Genomic DNA, 17324 nt, shown 5'->3' with positions numbered 1-17324 from the left:
ATATTAAAGGTTGATATAGATTCTTAATGAGTAGGGAAGTCAAGGATTATGGGGAAAATGCAGGACGTGGATATGAGGAATGTCAAATCAGCTATGATTTTATTCAGTGATGGAGCAGGCTCAAGGTCTGAATGGCCTACTCCTGTTTTACATCTTATGGTCTTATGGAATAACTAGTTAACTAAGACTTCTCCCTGACTTACCACAGACCCTCTTCACTGTCACCTCCCCCAGAACTCTCAATTCACCCAGATTCTGACCTGACCTGAACCTGCACCCAACTCTCCCGGAACCCAGAACCTGACAAAAACGTCACCACCCAGAACCCAATATACCACTTCTCTGCCAGGATCTACCCCCCACCCCCCACCCCCCACCCCCCACTCCCACTCCAAGCTCTGCAGTGAAACAGGTAACCACCCCTTCCCCCACAATCCGAGACTTCTGCCCATCCGCCCTCTGGGTGGCGCTGAATCTGATCGCCATCCCTCAAATATTCAGCCCCATTGCTAGTGGGGGGGGGGGGGGCAAGTGGTTTTTCAGAAGTTTCAAAACAAGCACATGCACTACACATGCCATGGCAGGCAGATTGCAATTCCCAGCCAGGAATAGTTTGCAGGCTACAGCCCGATACAGTCAGCAACTCACTGTAATACAGCTGCAGCCATAGTTGTGGAAATAGGTTTAATTTGCTACTAATAATCATTATTCTTCATCACAAGTGATGACTCACACCCTGCTTTTTGGCTGCTCTCACATTGGCTGCTCAGTGATGAGCAAGGAATGGCCTTTGTGATTGCATTCTATCCCCAACTGATGTTACTATTGATCAGGTATTAGCTGTTGCATTCATTTGTACAAGTGTAATAATAAAGCATATAGGGAAGATTTCTCAAATTACTTCTGTTCAGTCATATCAGTTTCTGACTTTTACGTGAACCATTATGTTTCTTTATGTTCACTTCAGAATGAAGAACAAGCTATGGTATTTTGAATTTGGGACAACAGAAACATTTTCTGCAACTTGCAAGAAGTTAAATGAATTCGTAGAAGTTGAGGTAGGTAACTAATATTCCTATCGATTTGTTTTTTTTTAAAAAATGTATGTTATAAGTTGGAAATGAAAACCAAAAAAAGTTAAAAACAGAAAAACGTCGAAAACATGCAACAATGTTGGTCAGCTTCTGAAAAGAAAAAGACAGGTTCAGGGTCCCACTGTAGAACTTTCAGATCATACTGCAGAGGGTCTGCACCTGAAGTATTAATTTGTCTTTGACAAAGGTTGATGAGCTTGCCATGTAAATAGTATTTTTTATGGTCAGAAGCTAATGTGTGATTTTCATTTCAAAACCAGGAAGGCAACCCTGAGTAACTGCAGGAAAATCATTCATGCTTTCTCACATGACCGGGTCTACATTCTAAATTTGAACTCAATTAAATTGTATACAAACCTTATGCCACATTTACTGAAAGTACAATTTACTAACGCATGAGAATATCAATAATAATTCGAAGAAATTACTTCCAATTTCCTTCAGCTGAAAATCATATTTCACCAGGCCTCCTCCTTAATGTGCACCATCTGGTGCAGGAATGAATATTCGAACCACAGCTGTACTCAACAAATACTGATGCTGTTCTCTTCAAGTACTTGCTCTAGGGACATTGTACGCAGTTGTATTGCAACAAAGGTGTTAATTTGCCTCGAGGAAGAAAGAAGCATTGTTTCAGTTCCCATCGCTCAACAGCAACCAAATTTTGTATAGCATTGAAGTCATTGAATTGTTATTTGGTAGTACAGTCATTTCTGCTGTAACGCAGTAGTCCCGTTTTTGTGCACTCCTCTGTTATAGGAAAATTGCACAATAGCAGCACCATTTAAACTAATGGGGCTGGAATCATATTATAACCAATACACACTTTAAAAGTTCACGCTATAGAAACAGTGTCCCCAATTCGTCAATCACGTTATAGTGTATCGGCATTAACGAAACGTACACTATAGTAGAATGACCTATAAATAATCTTGAAGAAAATTTCAGACATTTTCTATGTGGTTAACTTTAACAGAACAATTTCTGGGTTAATTGAAGTAGCCGCATTTCATTGTTTTACTGGTCAAAACTTCACACTTTCCTCACAGCACGTGTTCAATCTTCTTGTGAAGTGTTTCCAGGTATCATCTGCTTCATTTCATGCAAATTAGGAAACAAAAAGAAAACATGATTAGAAAAGCATCAAATAGGATCAGAATAAAACATGATGGTTATAAAGCAAAGTTAAAGGTATTTAGCATTTGCAAAATGGTTGATCATTTGAATACAAATTTTGAGATTAATGGTATGATTTAATTGCCATAAAGAAGATGTAGCTCCAGGGTGACCAAGTTTGGGAACTGAATATCCAAAACTATTTAAGAGGAGAAGGCATGAAAGAAAAGGAGCTTGGGTAGCGCTCTTAATAAGGGGAGGATCTTATATTGAAGGATCAAGCTCATGAATAACTTTGGGTGGAGTTAAGAAACATCAAGGGGCAACAAAATTTGGTTAGAGTTGTTAACATACCACCAAACTGCAGAGGTAATGTTATGCACATCATGAGAAAGGAAATTAGAGATGCATAGTTTGGGTTAATGGGTGACTTCAGTTCACAGAGAGACTGAGTAATAATACTACAGAGGATGGATTCCTGGAGTGTCAATGAGTTGGGTTTCTGAAGCAGTACATTGAGGTACCAGTGGGATTGGGCTGCTTTGGGTTAAGTATTATGCAATGAGAGAGGGCCAATTAATAAACTTGTTGTAAAGGAGCCTTTGGGAAACAGTAAACACAACATAATCCAATTGTGCATTGTGTTTGAAATTGGAATTCATTCTGAAACTAGGATTTCAAATCTAAAGAACAGAATAAAGGTATGAGAGACAAGTTGGCTGTGATGGATTTGGAAAATACACCAAATGATTTGACTGTAGACAGCCAAAGGCTAGTATTTAAAGAAATACCACATAACCTATAATTATATATACATTCCTCAAAGGCACAGGCACCAAAAGGGAAAGATAAATCAATCATGGTTAATGAAGAAAGGTAAAAAATTCCATTGGATCAAAGGAAGTGGCTCTTCGGGATCGCAAAAAAGTAGTAAAGCTGAGAAGCAACTTAAAACTCATCAAAGAGGACCAAGAAAATGATTAAGAAAGGGGAAAGAGAACATAAATGCAAGCTAGCAAGGAACATAAATGTATAAAATAAATGCTGCCTTCAGCGTGTGAAAAGGACAGGGTTAGTTAAGACAAATGTGAACCCATTACTAGGTAGGAAAGATGCATTCATAGTGGAGAACAGGGAAATGGCAAAGAAGTAATCAGTCTGTGACATTTGAAGAGAATCCCCTAGAAGTTCTACGTGACTGAAGGACTAATGACACCGAACACCCAAAGGAAAACAGTATTGGTAAAGAGGGAGTTCTTGGATAGTTGACTTGAGTGAAGTTTAATATATCCCTGGAGGAGATGAGCTCCATCCAAGTGTATTGAAAGTAGTGGCTAGAGAGATAGCAGAGTCTAGATTAGAAAGGTGCTGGAAAAGCACAGCAGTTCCGGCAGCATCCGAGGAGCACTAAAATGCTGCCTGAACTGCTGTGCTTTTCCAGCACCATTCTAATCTAGACTCTGGTTTCCAGCACCTGCAGTCATTGTTTTTACCTAGAGAGATAGCAGATGCATTGATGGTTATCTTTCAGAATTCTAAGATTCCCGTGGAGTGGAAAGTAGAAAATGTAATGTCACAATTTAAGAAGGGAGAATAGAGAACTACAGTTCTTTTAATTTTCAGTAGTTGTCAAAATGTTTGAACCTATTATTTAAAAAAATACTGACTGGACATTGAGAAAAGAATAATCAAATTGGTAGAGCCAACATGGACATATGAAAAGAATTTGAGTTGACAAGCTTGTTGGAGCTTTCTAAGGATAGTCCTTATATCAAAGTCGAAGGTAAACCAATGGATGTGATGGATATCAATTCTCAGAAGCTTTGATTAGGTTTCACACAGGAAGTTAGTAAATAAAATTAGAGTGCATGGGAATCAGGAAAATATTCTAGTATATTTTGAAAATTGTTTAGGTAAAGAAAGTATAGATTAAGAATAAGCAGACCATTCTGGGAAAGGCAAACTGGTACTAGTGGGGTATTGCAAAGGTCATTAATAGGTCCCCAGTTGCTCACAATCAGTGTAAATAATTTGGATGTGGAACTAGATATTATTATTCCACATTTGTTGATGACGCCAACCTGGATGAGTAAAGGTTGATAGGAGAATGCTCAGAGGCTTCAAGAAGACTTGGGTTAAGCTAAGTGGATGGGCTAGAACATGGCTGATGTTAATAAATATGAAGTTATTCACTTTGTCACAAAAAAAGTGAAAGGTAGAATATTGTTTGAGTGGTGAAAGGTTAGGAAATGTGAACATCCACATAGGCCTGAGTGTCCTTGCTCACGAGTCCCTAATGCTTGAATATTGTGCACATTTTTGGTCCCCTTATGTAAGGAGGAAGTGCAACAAAGATTCACCAGGATAATCCCTGGAATGACAGAATTGGTATATGAGTGGAGATTGAGGAGGTCTGGATTCTCTAGAATTTCAAAGAATGAAGGGCATTGGAAATTTACAAAGATCATGCAGGACATGAGAGGGTAGATATGGATGAGATGTTTGTTTCGACTGATGAATCTAAAACTAAGCATCATAATCCAAGCATAAGAGGTAGGCCATTTAAGATTGAGATGAGGAGGAATTTAGTCACCCAATAGACCAGTGGAAGCTTAATCTTTAACCAAATTCAATACTTAAATTGATAGATGCTTATAAAAGCAAATGATATGGAGTTAGTGCAGGAAAGTGGCATTGAGATAGATCGTCATGATCGAATTGAATGACTGTGTAGACTTAATAAGATGAATGGCCTCTTCCCATTCCATTAGAACATAGAACAATACAGCACAGAACAGGCCCTTCAGCCCACGATGTTGTGCCGAACATTTGTCCTAGCTTAAGCACCTATCCATGTACCTATCCAATTGCCGCTTAAAGTCACCAATGATTCTGACTCTGCCACTCCCACAGGCAGCGCATTCCATGCCCCCGCCACTCTCTGGGTAAAGAACCTACCCCTGACATCCCCCCTATACCTTCCACCCTTCACCTTAAATTTATGTCCCCTTGTAACACACTGTTCTACCCGGGGAAAAAGTCTCTGACTGTCTACTCTATCTATTCCCCTGATCATCTTGTAAACCTCTATCAAGTCACCCCTCATCCTTCGCCGTTCCAATGAGAAAAGGCCTAGCACTTTTATTCCTTTGCAGTTACAAATAAATCTCACTGCAAATTGGCACTTGTTCTAGTTCCAGGAAATCACCAGAATAGTAATTAGGGGCACATTTCCAGAACTGGAGCAATTTTAGCCCGTGGAGGAACCAGTTCTCTCTCTCAGATTTGCATTATTGATTAGTTGAAGGCTTAAATTGGATGCCTTTCAGGTAGCATCTGAGCAATCACTGTAGGTATATTTAATCAATCTGATTAGAGATGTTATAACACACCTCTTGGGCAGATAGGACTTGAACCCAGGCCTTCTGTCTCAGAGTAGTGACATGACCACTGCACTACAAGTGTCCTAAAAGGCTCATATCGGGAACCTGATAATTGCTTGTTGCAACTAGGTAATTCCAGATAATTAGCTTGATTCAGAGTTAATTAAGTAAGAAAAATGGTTCTCCAAAAACAAATCGATGATTTCTACTTTCCTAGTCTGGTCAGTTCTTAACTTGTAGAATATGAATATCCTCAGCTTTGGAATTACCAGTTGAAACAACAGTGTTGTCATTTTGATATTTTACCACTGCCTAGTGCAAAACCAGATTAATCTGTTGCTATGGGAGCACTGCAATAGTGACCCTCAACTCTGCTTGATTTCAAATAAAAGATTTAGCCAAGGTTCCCAAATTTGAATTGGAAATGTCTGTTCCCAGTGATAGCAGTTAGTGCCTGCTTGAGAGGGTTTTGAACAGCAGTCACTCATTGGATCCAGCGCCACAACAAACCCCACCCCAACCCAATCCTTGTTTCTGATCTCCATGCCCGTGCTCCCCCATTCCCATTCCCCACAATTCCCAAACATTCCCCAATGTCCTGGGCAACTTGTTAATTCCAGGGGTGCTCTTCCAGCAGCAGCCACAGCTGCCTCCATGATGTTACTGAGCACAAGAGCCTTTTGCCTCTGATTGGCTAACAGCTATCAGAAGGCAAAATCTCTACCCCCAGATATGTGTCTCCAATGGCTCTGCCTCCTGCCTGATTGTCACGTAGTCTAGCAGACCATCTCTGGAAGACATGATTCGTAGGTGCCAGTGTTGGACTGGGGTGTACAAAGTTAAAAATCACACAACACCAGGTTATAGTCCAACCGGTTTATTTTGAAGCGCTAGCTTTCGGGGTGCTGCTCCCTCATCAGATGATTGTGGAGTATAAGATCGTAGGACAGAGAATTTATAGCAACTGTTTACAGTGTGATGTAACTGAAATTTTGTATTGAAAAAGACCTGGATTGTTTAAGTGTCTCATCTTTTAGAATAGGCATGTTGGGTTCTATCATATATAAATTCCAGAACTTTCTTAAAGTTATATTCTCAAGTGAACTTTAACAATAGGTCACATATTGGCCCAGATAATGCATTGAAGGTGTGAGGTGCCCTGTGTGAGGCTATCTGTGCCCCAATAGTCAGACTGATTATATTTCTAAAAAATGGGATTTACAGAATCTTACATGGATTCATGCAGTTTTTGAGCAAAATAAATGTAATCCTGCAAGTACAACTTCACCCCACAAACTTATGTGTATCTGTTTTATGTGTGCAAAGGGGTATGAGTGTCTGTGAGAGAGTATGTGTGTGTGTGAGTGTAAAGGGGTATAAGTCTGCAAGAAGGTGCGTGTGGGAGTGTACATGTGAGCATATGAAAGAGAGCGTGTCTATGAGAGAGCATCTGCATGAATGTATGGGTCTGTAGAAATGTGTGTGTGTTTGTCTATCCGTGTGTATGCAGTGCAGTGGGGTCACTTGTAGTGTGACATGAACGCAAGATTCCAGTTGAGGCCATCCTCATGGGTACTGAACTTGGCTATCAGCCTCTGCTTGGCCATAACGTAAAGTGGCCGAGCAGAGGCTGATAGCCATATTTGGTATCCATGGGGATGGCCTCAACTGGAGCCTTGCATTTATGTCACACTACAAGTGACCCCAATGCAACACACACACACACTGCAGAATTACACTTTGTTTTGCTCAAAAACTGCCTGAATCCATTTAAGATTCTGTAAATCCCTTTTTTAGATAAGAATCAGTCTGACCATTAGGGGGCACACAGCCTCACACAGGGCACCTCACACCTTTAATGTAGTATCTGGGCCAACATGGCACCTATTGTTAATGTTCACTTGAGAATGTAACTTTAAGAAAGTTCTGGAATTTACATATGATAGAACTGAAATCAACATGGTTATTCTAAAAGATGAGAGACTTAACAAACAATCCAAGTCTTTTTCAATATATAATTTCAGTTGCATCTCACTGTAAACTTTTTGCTACAAATTCTGTGTTCTACGATCTTATACTCCACAACCACCTGATGAAGGAGCAGCGCTCCAAAAGCTAGTGCTTCCAAATAAGCCTGTTGGGCTATAACCTGGTGTTGTGTGATTTTTAACTTTGTATCCCTGAAAGAGACGGTGTGAGCCTGTCACCATCTCTCCAGTCAGTTGGTGAGACGCCTAATATCTCGATGAGATCCCACCACTTTTCCTGTCCAAACAAAACTCTACTCGGATCTGAAACTGCGCAGCGCTCATTTGAGAACTGCAGTTGCCTCACTTTTGTCGTCTTCCCCCCCCTCCCACCCCCGAAATAGTCAAATAATTCTCGCAAATATTGTCTAGACTCACAGATGAAAAATTGCCTCTGTGATTTGGAGTGTGCTTAGCCCCTGTGGAAATGTGACCTAACAGAAGTTAACGTCTGTTGGCCGAGAGGCGAGTAAAGATTGTCAGAAAAATGAGAAAGAAAAAGACGGTTATTGTGACCAAACAACGTGGCTCTTGTTAACATCTTCCCAGCTGCAAAGCACTATCTTCTTCGCCAGCTGTTATTGCAGCCATTTGGAGGCATTAATTTCTACTCAATTGGCTGCTCTGTGTGATACAATAAAACTGGCCAAGAAAATAAAAAGTACAAAATAGAGGCTTTTAAAAACAAACCTCCCTCAGTGGTCTCAGTCAGTAAAAGCAACACACACTTTAGTCTAACCCTAAAAGGCCACAAGATCCCAGGTTTGCCTCTGGGGTGAGTGCTGCATTAACCAGTTTATTTCTGTGGCATTACTTAGAAGGATCAGAGCACAAGAAAATGCTTTAAAAACAGCTTCGGCTGGAATATTGATGTTTAATACAAGGGGGGGCCTTGCCAGACTTTGTTTTCACTAGTGCCATAATTTGTTGTGACAGGAAAAAAAAGAATGTCAAAGTGATTTCAGCTGCCAAATTTGGAGTATCCAGTGAAAAACTCTTAAGAGTTTAGAAATTGTATGGCTTATACTTGGATTTGCTATTGCTCATGCTTGGCTAAATTGAGATGTTTTTCAAAGTATAAATCTGACAAGGCTGATAGGGCTCCTAGTTGAGATGTACAAGATTATGAGGGGCATGGACTGAGTCGATTGAAAGCAGCAGTTTTCTTTAGTTAAGGGTCAGTATCAGGGGACAGATTGAGTGGTCTTGTACAGTGGTCATGCCCTTACTTGTCCATGGGCTAAGTGCTGGATAGTACTGCTAGTATAGATTTAATAGTTTTAGTCGATGTAGACTCAGTGGGTCAAGAAGCCTATGCTGTGCTGTCTGATTCTCTAATTGAAAATTCTGACTTAGGACAGAGAGAAGAACCAATTATTATTCTATCACCACCAACCCATAACATATAGGAGCAGAAATGGGCCATTCAGCCCATGTGAGTCTGCTGTGCCATTCAATGAAATTGTGACAGATCTAATAATCCCCACCTTCACTTTCCTCACAACCCTTGATTACTCTGCTGATTGAAAATCTGTCTGTATAAGCCTTCAAAATACTTAAAACCCAGTTTCTGTATTCTGGCTACAGTGAAGATTCAGTACCCTGCCAGAGAAGAAATTCTTCCTCATCTCTGTCTTAAAGGGACTAGCCCCTATTCTAAAATTATGCCCTAGGTTCTCCCACAACCTGTCCAGATCTACCCTGGACACAAAAATCTGTTAAGAGAAAGTGAGGGCTGCAGATGCTGGAGATCAGAGCTGAAAATGTGTTGCTGGAAAAGCGCAGCAAGTCAGGCAGCATCCAAGGAACAGGAGAATCGACGTTTCGGACATAAGCCCTTCTTCAGGAATGAGAAAAGTGTGTCAAGCAGGCTAAGATAAAAGGTAGGGAGGAGGGACTTGGGGGAGGGGCTTTGGAAATGCGATAGGTGGAGGGAGGTCAAGGTGAGGGTGATAGGCCGGAGTGGGGTGAGGGCGGAGAGGTCAGGAAGATAATTGCACGTTAGGAAGGCAGTGCTGAGTTCGAGGGATTTGACTGAGACAAGGTGGGGGGAGGGGAAATGAGGAAACTGGAGATCTCTGAGTTCATCCCTTGTGGTTGGAGGGTTCCCAGGCAGAAGATGAGGCGCTCTTCCTCCAACCGTCGTGTTGCCATGGTCTGGCGATGGAGGAGTCCAAGGACCTGCATGTCCTTGGTGGAATGGGAGGGGGAGTTAAAGTGTTGGGCTACGGGGTGGTTGGGTTGGTTGGTCCGGGTGTCCCAGAGGTGTTCTCTGAAACGTTCCGCAAGTAAGCGGCCTGTCTCCCCAATATAGAGGAGGCCACATCGGGTGCAGCGGATGCAATAGATGATGTGTGTGGAGGTGCAGGTGAATTTGTGGCGGATATGGAAGTGTCCCTTGGGGCCTTGGAGGGAAGTAAGAGGGGAGGTGTGGGCGAAAGTTTTGCATTTCTTACGGTTGCAGGGGAACGTGCTGGAAGTGGAGGTTGGGTTGGTGGGGGGTGTGGACCTGACGAGGAGTCACGGAGGGAGTGGTCTTTTTGGAACGCTGATAGGGGAGGGGAGTGAAATATATCCTTGGTGGTGGGGTACGTTTGGAGGTGGTGGAAATGACGGTGGATGATACGTTGTACATGGAGGTTGGTGGGGTGGTAGGTGAGGACCAGTGGGGTTCTGTCCTGGTGGCGGTTGGAGGGGCGGGGCTCAAGGGCGGAGGAGCGGGTAGTGGAAGAGATGCGGTGGAGGGCATCGTCGACTACGTCTGGTGGGAAATTGCGGTCCTTGAAGAAAGAGGCCATCTGGGTTGTACGGTTTTGGAACTGGTCCTCCTGGGAGCAGATGCGGCGGAGACGAAGGAATTGGGAATATGGGATGGCGTTTTTACAGGGGGCAGGGTGGGAGGAAGTGTAGTCTAGGTAGCTGCGGGAGTCGGTCGGTTTATAGTAGATGTCCGTGTCGATTCGGTCACCCGAGATGGAAATGGAAAGGTCTAGGAAGGGGAGGGACGAGTCTGAGACGGTCCAGGTGAATTTGAGGTCGGGGTGGAAGGTGTTGGTAAAGTGGATGAACTGTTCAACCTCCTCGTGGGAGCATGAGGCAGCGCCGATACAGTCATCAATGTAGCGGAGGAAAAGGTGGGGGATGGTGCCAGTGTAGCTGCGGAAGATGGACTGTTCCACATATCCTACGAAGAGGCAGGCAGCTGTGGAAGATGGACTGTTCCACATATCCTACGAAGAGCTGGGGCCCATGCGGGTGCCCATGGCTACTCCTTTGGTTTGGAGGAAGTGGGAGGATTGGAAAGAGAAGTTGTTCAGGGTGAGGACCAGTTCAGTCAGTCGAAGGAGGGTGTCAGTAGAAGGGTACTGGTTGGTACGGCGGGAAAGGAAGAAGCGGAGGGCTTTAAGTCCTTCGTGATGGGGGATGGAGGTGTACAGGGATTGGATGTCCATGGTGAAGATAAGGCGTTGGGGACCGGGGAAGCGAAAATCATGGAGGAGGTGGAGGGCGTGGGTGGTGTCCCAAACGTAGGACCGTTTTGAGGTATGCAGAGATGAGTTCAGTGGGGCAAGAGCAGGCTGAGACAATGGGTCGGCCGGGACAGTCAGGTTTGTGGATTTTGGGCAGGAGGTAGAAACGGGCGGTGCGGGGTAGTGGGACTATGAGGTTGGAGGCGATGGATGGGAGATCCTCTGAGGTGATGAGGTTCTGGATGGTCTGGGAGATGATGGTTTGGTGGTGGGAGGTGGGGTCATGGTCAAGGGGGCAGTAGGAGGAGGTGTCCGCGAGCTGGCGTTTAGCCTCAGCGGTGTAAAGGTCGGTGCGCCAAACTACTACCACGCCTCCCTTGTCTGCTGGTTTGATAGTGAGGTTGGGGTTGGAATGGAGGGAGTGGAGGGCTGCACGTTCCGAGGGTGAGAGGTTGGAGTGGGTGAGAGGGGTGGAGAAGTTGAGGCGGTTAATGTCGCGGCGGCAGTTGGCTATGAATCTATTGTGTACAAGAATCTATTGTGTAGTTCTTGGTGGTCAATCATTTATTCCTGAGACGTTGCTGCAGGAGCTCCTCAGGGTAATGCCCTAGATGCAGACATCTTCAACTGCTTCACCAAATACCTACCTTCCATCATGAATTCCAAAATGGAGATGTTCACTGATCATTGTGCAATGTTTACTAACATTCACAACTCCTTAGTTACTTAAGTGGTCTGTGTCCATATTCTGTAAGACCTGTACAATGTCCAGGCTTGGCTTGATAAGTGAAAAATAACATTAAAACCACATTAAGTGCCAGATAAGGACCATTTCCAGTAAGGGAGAATCTAATTATTTCCTCTTAACATTCAATTGCATTACCACTTCTGCATCCCCTATTGTTGACATCTGGTGATCACCATTGATCAGAAAATGAACTGGAGTAGTCGGGCTCAAGGGGCTGATCGGCCTCATCCTGTACCTATTTCTTTCTCATATAAATACTATGATAGCTATTCAAAAGCTAGGGATTCTACCATGACTAATTAACCTCCTGTCTTCCCAGTGCATCTCCTCCATCTGCAAGGCACAAATCAGGAGTGTATCATAATTCTTCTGGATGTTGTAGTTCCAACAGTACTTAAGAATCTTGACATCACCGAGGATAAAGCAGCCCAGTTGACTGGTACCTTATACTGTACCCTGCCTCCTACACTCTCTATCTTCTCCACTGAACAAACCGAGGCACCAGAGTGTGCCAAGATGCACTGCAGCAACTCACTAAGACTCTTTGATAGCGTCTTCCAAGTCCAAAACTTACATTAACTAAAAAAAGTGTAGTAGGTACATGGGAACGCTGGCATCTGAGATTTTCCCTCAAATCCACATAGCGTCCTGACTTGGAATTAGATCATTGATCATTCATTGTCACTGGGTCAAAATCCAGGAGCTGCCTTTCTAACAGTACTATCAATGGTCCTACACCCTAAGGACTGCAGCAGTTGAAAATGTCAGTTCACCATCACTTCTCCAGAGCAACTGGGGAGTAGCAGTAAATGCTGGCCCACCCACTGTTGTCCACATCCATATATGATTTTTTTTTTACGAAAGAGATATAAATGCAATTTTGGGCACCCAGTGACTAATTAGAACCGAACAAAGGTCCTCTAATTTTGTCGTAACAATGTTCCTCGGTCCCAAGTTTAGAAGTAGACTTCTTTCTGCAGTGGTGTGATGCTCCACTTCACACTTTAGCCATACTTTGACCTCTCTGAGCACTCTTCCACCTGGCCCATAGAACGATCTGTCATCCCAGAACACAGTATTCCTTTAATCAAATATTATACACCATCTTCAATGCTTCATTTGAACCAAATCTCTTGCTTTATTGTTGCATTGTATGTACTTTGTGATGTGGACAGCACAGTACAAACCAGAAAATTCACTTCTTTATTCTCAGTGATCGGTTTCATACTTCCATTTGTTTCAAAAATTTGACAAATTCAACTTACTTAAAATTCCAGTTGATTCGAAGATAGGCAATTCTTCAATCTCAATTAACCATATTTTTAAATAGTATTGATCACTGGAATTGCTGCAGTTGGAATCTCAAATCTTACTTAATTCCTGCCTGTTATGTGGATGTCTTTTTTTTCTATTCATGACTTTTATTGTGTGTAATAAACAACATATGCCAGCCAGTGCCAAGTCATCATAAATGTAGGACTTGCAGCGCAACCATTTAGTAAAAGCATTCCTAATGAATGACTTTCATCCATTCATCATACAGATCTACTTCTGGCAGCTTGCCAGTTGCTATAAACTCTATCATCTGTTTCCATTCCTGTCTGGATTCAGGTCTGAAGTAAAGCAATGAAAAGTAGTGGGTTTTTTTCTGTTCCCTGTTGCTCCATGTATAATTGTTTTGACCTCGGTTAGAAAGAGCAGGAAGAAGAAAGCTCCCCTGAACAGAAGCCAGGATGTACAGAGTAAACATTGTGATTCAAATGTTCTTTTAGGCATTTTTTTCAGAGAGGCCTGCTTGACAGATCTATAGCTATAATCTGCCTGTTATTCAAATTAAAAGTTGTTCTTTCCATCTGTGGAAGAAATTACTTGCAAAAGGTAGTTAATTCGGTGTCAGTCAATACCTACATTAGGGCGTTCCAAGAAAGTGATTGAGGGTTACAGGGTTCCTGCTGATTTTCATGGGGTTTAAGAAGACATAAGAGACAATAGGTGAGTTGGGGGACAGTCATCAATATGATTGTCATGCTTGGTTAAGAGAATAAGTGGTTTTATTGGATGATTTCTCGTAAGTCTTTTTATGTTTTAGACCCAATGTTCTTTTTATTAATTTGCACATTGTCTCATTTTAATGGGAAAATTATTTTGAAAATTCTCACCCTGAGTATGCAACCTCTTTATCATGACATTTAAAGCAGTGTTCTCAGACAAGGTAATGAGAAGAGAGTTTTTTTAACCCCAGCTTCAAGAGTAGAAAATCAGATCAGCTTGCAGCATCAAGAAACCAAAGTGGAAGCATAAGTGAGACCATCGAGTATCATGATGAGCTTCGCCAATGATCTCCCTTGCTTAAATAATTTGCCAATATTTGCAGTCTAGATGGAAACCACATGAACAATCATGTTGTCAAGATACTATGGGTGATCTATGCTGTGGAAGTCTTTCCCAACAGAAATCAATAACTTTTTAAGGCTGGATTGAAAAAAACAATAGAGACAGATTTTGTGCTTGCGCAGTGCTAATTCCATATGACAGCAGGCTTTCAGATGACCAATGCTAGACTTATGCACTTTATCGTGATACATAATTATAGACAGCTGTTGATGTTGTGGAAAAAGGATTTCATGATTCATATATTTCGTTAATTGATTTTTTAAATAAGATAGATGGAAAATACCTGAATTTGAGAAACCCCTAAGCAGCTTGACAATAATTAACTTTCAAAGGATGGATGATGTTTAAATAAATGGGTGAAAGTGAAAGGTGTGAAAACAATTACCTATAGAGGGCAGATAAAAGCAAAATATTTTGGATGCTAGAAATCTGAAAGAACAACATAAAGTGTTGGATAAACCCAACAGCCTTGTGGCAGCATCTGTGAAGCAAGAAGCAGTTAACGTTTTGATTCTTCTTCAGAAAAATCAAAATACTAACTTTGTTTCCCTCCCCACAGAAGGTGCCAGACCTGCTAATTTTCTCCAGTGATTTCTATTGTTATAGCAAATAGATGGTCCTATCTTAGCTTTGAAAGGAAGCCAATAAGTCTGGTGAGATTCCCATTCGAGGCATAAGATAATCATGCAGTTTTCCTAGATTGAAAGAGGATTATAATGTGACTGTGGTAAGTAAAGAAAGTATCCATATGCTTTTCAGATCAAAGCCAGGTTTGGGACTGGAAAGTAATTAATTGAAATTTCTATTTAGGACATGGGGATGGATTGAAGAGAGGCTTTTGTTTTGGGTTTATTTGCATGGTTTCTCATAGCCAAACAATTTTATGTCATGGAAAAAGGTAGCAAGAGAATGTTGTCAGGCACTGCAGACAAGAAGGCAGTGAAACCCATGTTTGAGCTCTGATGTCCACAATCATGATGCACTAAAAAGAGTGAACAAAGGTCGTCTGATCAAATGCTCATGGGAGGGTGTCAAGAAATCTCATAACTCAGACAATAGCAAGAACACTAATGAGTATAATAGTGAATTCCTGAGAACTGCAGTATACATTGTTTTTAACTCAGCAGAAACGAAAGAACTGTCATGACCCTGTAAAATGTAAGGGAATTCTTGAGTAGCAATAGCAGAAGAACATGGAGGGTGTTATTGATATTTTTGAACCAAAACAGTAATGATTTACAAAATAGTGTTGTCAGTAATAATGACTTTGTTTAGTTCCAGTACATTAAAAGTTTTGTTCAAAATGTGAAGGCTTGTAGGGTAACTCTTTATTCTGATAACTGGAATTTAAAATTTGTTATGTTAATGGCATCCCTCAAGATCATTATTCTCTCCTTTTAGTCAGGAGATGAAGTAAGTTGGCTAGGGTTGACCTGAAGCATTTAATGCTAAATTTGCTCTAAGAATTGGCCATTGATGTATGGCCAAGGAAGCATACGCCAAACAGCTCAGTTGAGTGTAAGCAAGTAGCTCTTATCACTAACAATTTGGGGATTATTGTTGGTTGTAAGATTGTGTTCTGACCAAAATGCATCAAGTCCCAGTTTTGATTAATACTAATTCCTGTCATAAATGTTCTTAAAATGGTTGGACAAAATTATTCTCTCATAATTTTAAATATTACACATTTTACTCCTATTGAAATAAAGTAATTCCAGATCATATTAAATCTACTGCTGATTAACCTGCAAAAAAACTTAACATTCTTACTGAAACTCTTGACTTAAATAATTAGATATTTGCATTATGTATCCATTTGTTTATTTATGCTCTGTCATCAACATTCTACTTGCAGTATTCGCTTATGTTGAAAGTATACATCAGTGAGATTTGAATCCCCTTTCCTGACCAAAAACTTCAGTTTTTACACCATTGTAGGGGACATTTCTGTCCTATTTAGCCTAACATATCGATTATTTAAGAAGTTTGTTAGAGTAGTCACTGATATAGCAGTGTTCATAGTTTTTAACCACTGCAAGACTCTTGGTATAGTTCAGACCCAGTAAGTGGGCAATTGTGGCTACAGTACCTGAAGTCTGTATCAAACTGTTTATTAAAAATTCCCTGCAGCATTTAGAAAACCTTGAATTTCTCATCCTGTCTATCCCTCAATATCTCAAACAAAGTCTATTTAATTCATTAGCAGTTGTATTTTAGTTAAACAACATAACATGTTGAAAAGTAAATGACAATGTTTTCATTTGATTTTGATCCTGCCTTCTCTGCATTTATCCCTGTTTTCACAGCACATTTTTGATACGGTGGTTTCACAGGAACAGAATGAAAGCGATATCAGTTCGCACATGCATGCACATACACATACACATGGACGCACATTATTTAGGGACATCTTTAAGAACTTTTCTCAGAACTATAAATGTCAGTCATGAGAGGCCGAGAAAGATAATATATCTGTTAACATTCTGCAGAGAAATGAGGGAAAGGATTAAGGATTGTTATTATTGCAATGTCCTCGAATTATTGTAGTTCTACAGATGCAGGGTAAAAGCTGTCCATGGTGCATTTTATCCCTGAAACACAGAAATTCTGCAGCAGGAAATTAGTCCAGGTCCCAGAAAGCAATACAGTCCAATATCAGAGGCAACTTCTCAAGGACATTGCTAACAGTGAATGATCAAATCAACGTTGAAATTGTACTGAAGGAGGTTTCAAATTCTGATCAAATAATTCGTTGGTGAATATGCAAGTGGCAAAAACTGGGAATTGAGTGTTTTGTTTTCCTCACACATGCTTGTATTTATTGCTTTTACATATTCAAAAGTACCAATCAGATATTTTATTTTGGTGAGTTGACATACAGGTGGGTATGCAAACCAAATTAATGACTTTATTTCAGGTGTGTTACCTTACAGGTGTCATTGATACTGATGCCCATTGGATGTAAAGTCACCATGGTCCTACCAGATCGTAGGGATGCTCTCTCATGAGAGAGAGAGAGAACTGATTGGTGGTTTAACCTGAGGGTCGCCATGCCCCAAGCAAAGGGAGGGGTTGACAAGAAGAGTCCTTCA

General features: G+C 41.4%; 1 protein-coding gene across 8 annotated transcripts in view; it reads left to right on the top strand.

Moving 5' to 3' along the window:
* dgkg (diacylglycerol kinase, gamma) overlaps positions 1-17324 on the top strand; it is a 546249-nt gene that overhangs the window by 442605 nt on the left and 86320 nt on the right. For all 8 annotated transcript variants that reach the window (XM_087988715.1, XM_043693004.2, XM_087988714.1 and 5 more), the window contains one exon: positions 968-1058. In XM_087988715.1, the coding sequence (XP_087844841.1) occupies positions 968-1058 (91 nt within the window). The remainder of the gene's footprint in view (positions 1-967; positions 1059-17324) is intronic.

The sequence above is a fragment of the Chiloscyllium plagiosum genome, unplaced genomic scaffold (genome assembly GCF_037043375.1).
Source record: "Chiloscyllium plagiosum isolate Xiang-an unplaced genomic scaffold, Cpla_swu_hap1 HiC_scaffold_7, whole genome shotgun sequence".
NCBI lineage: Eukaryota > Metazoa > Chordata > Chondrichthyes > Orectolobiformes > Hemiscylliidae > Chiloscyllium > Chiloscyllium plagiosum.
The sequence above is the reverse complement of the archived record's forward strand: the minus strand, read 5'-3'. Positions and strand labels throughout refer to the sequence as shown.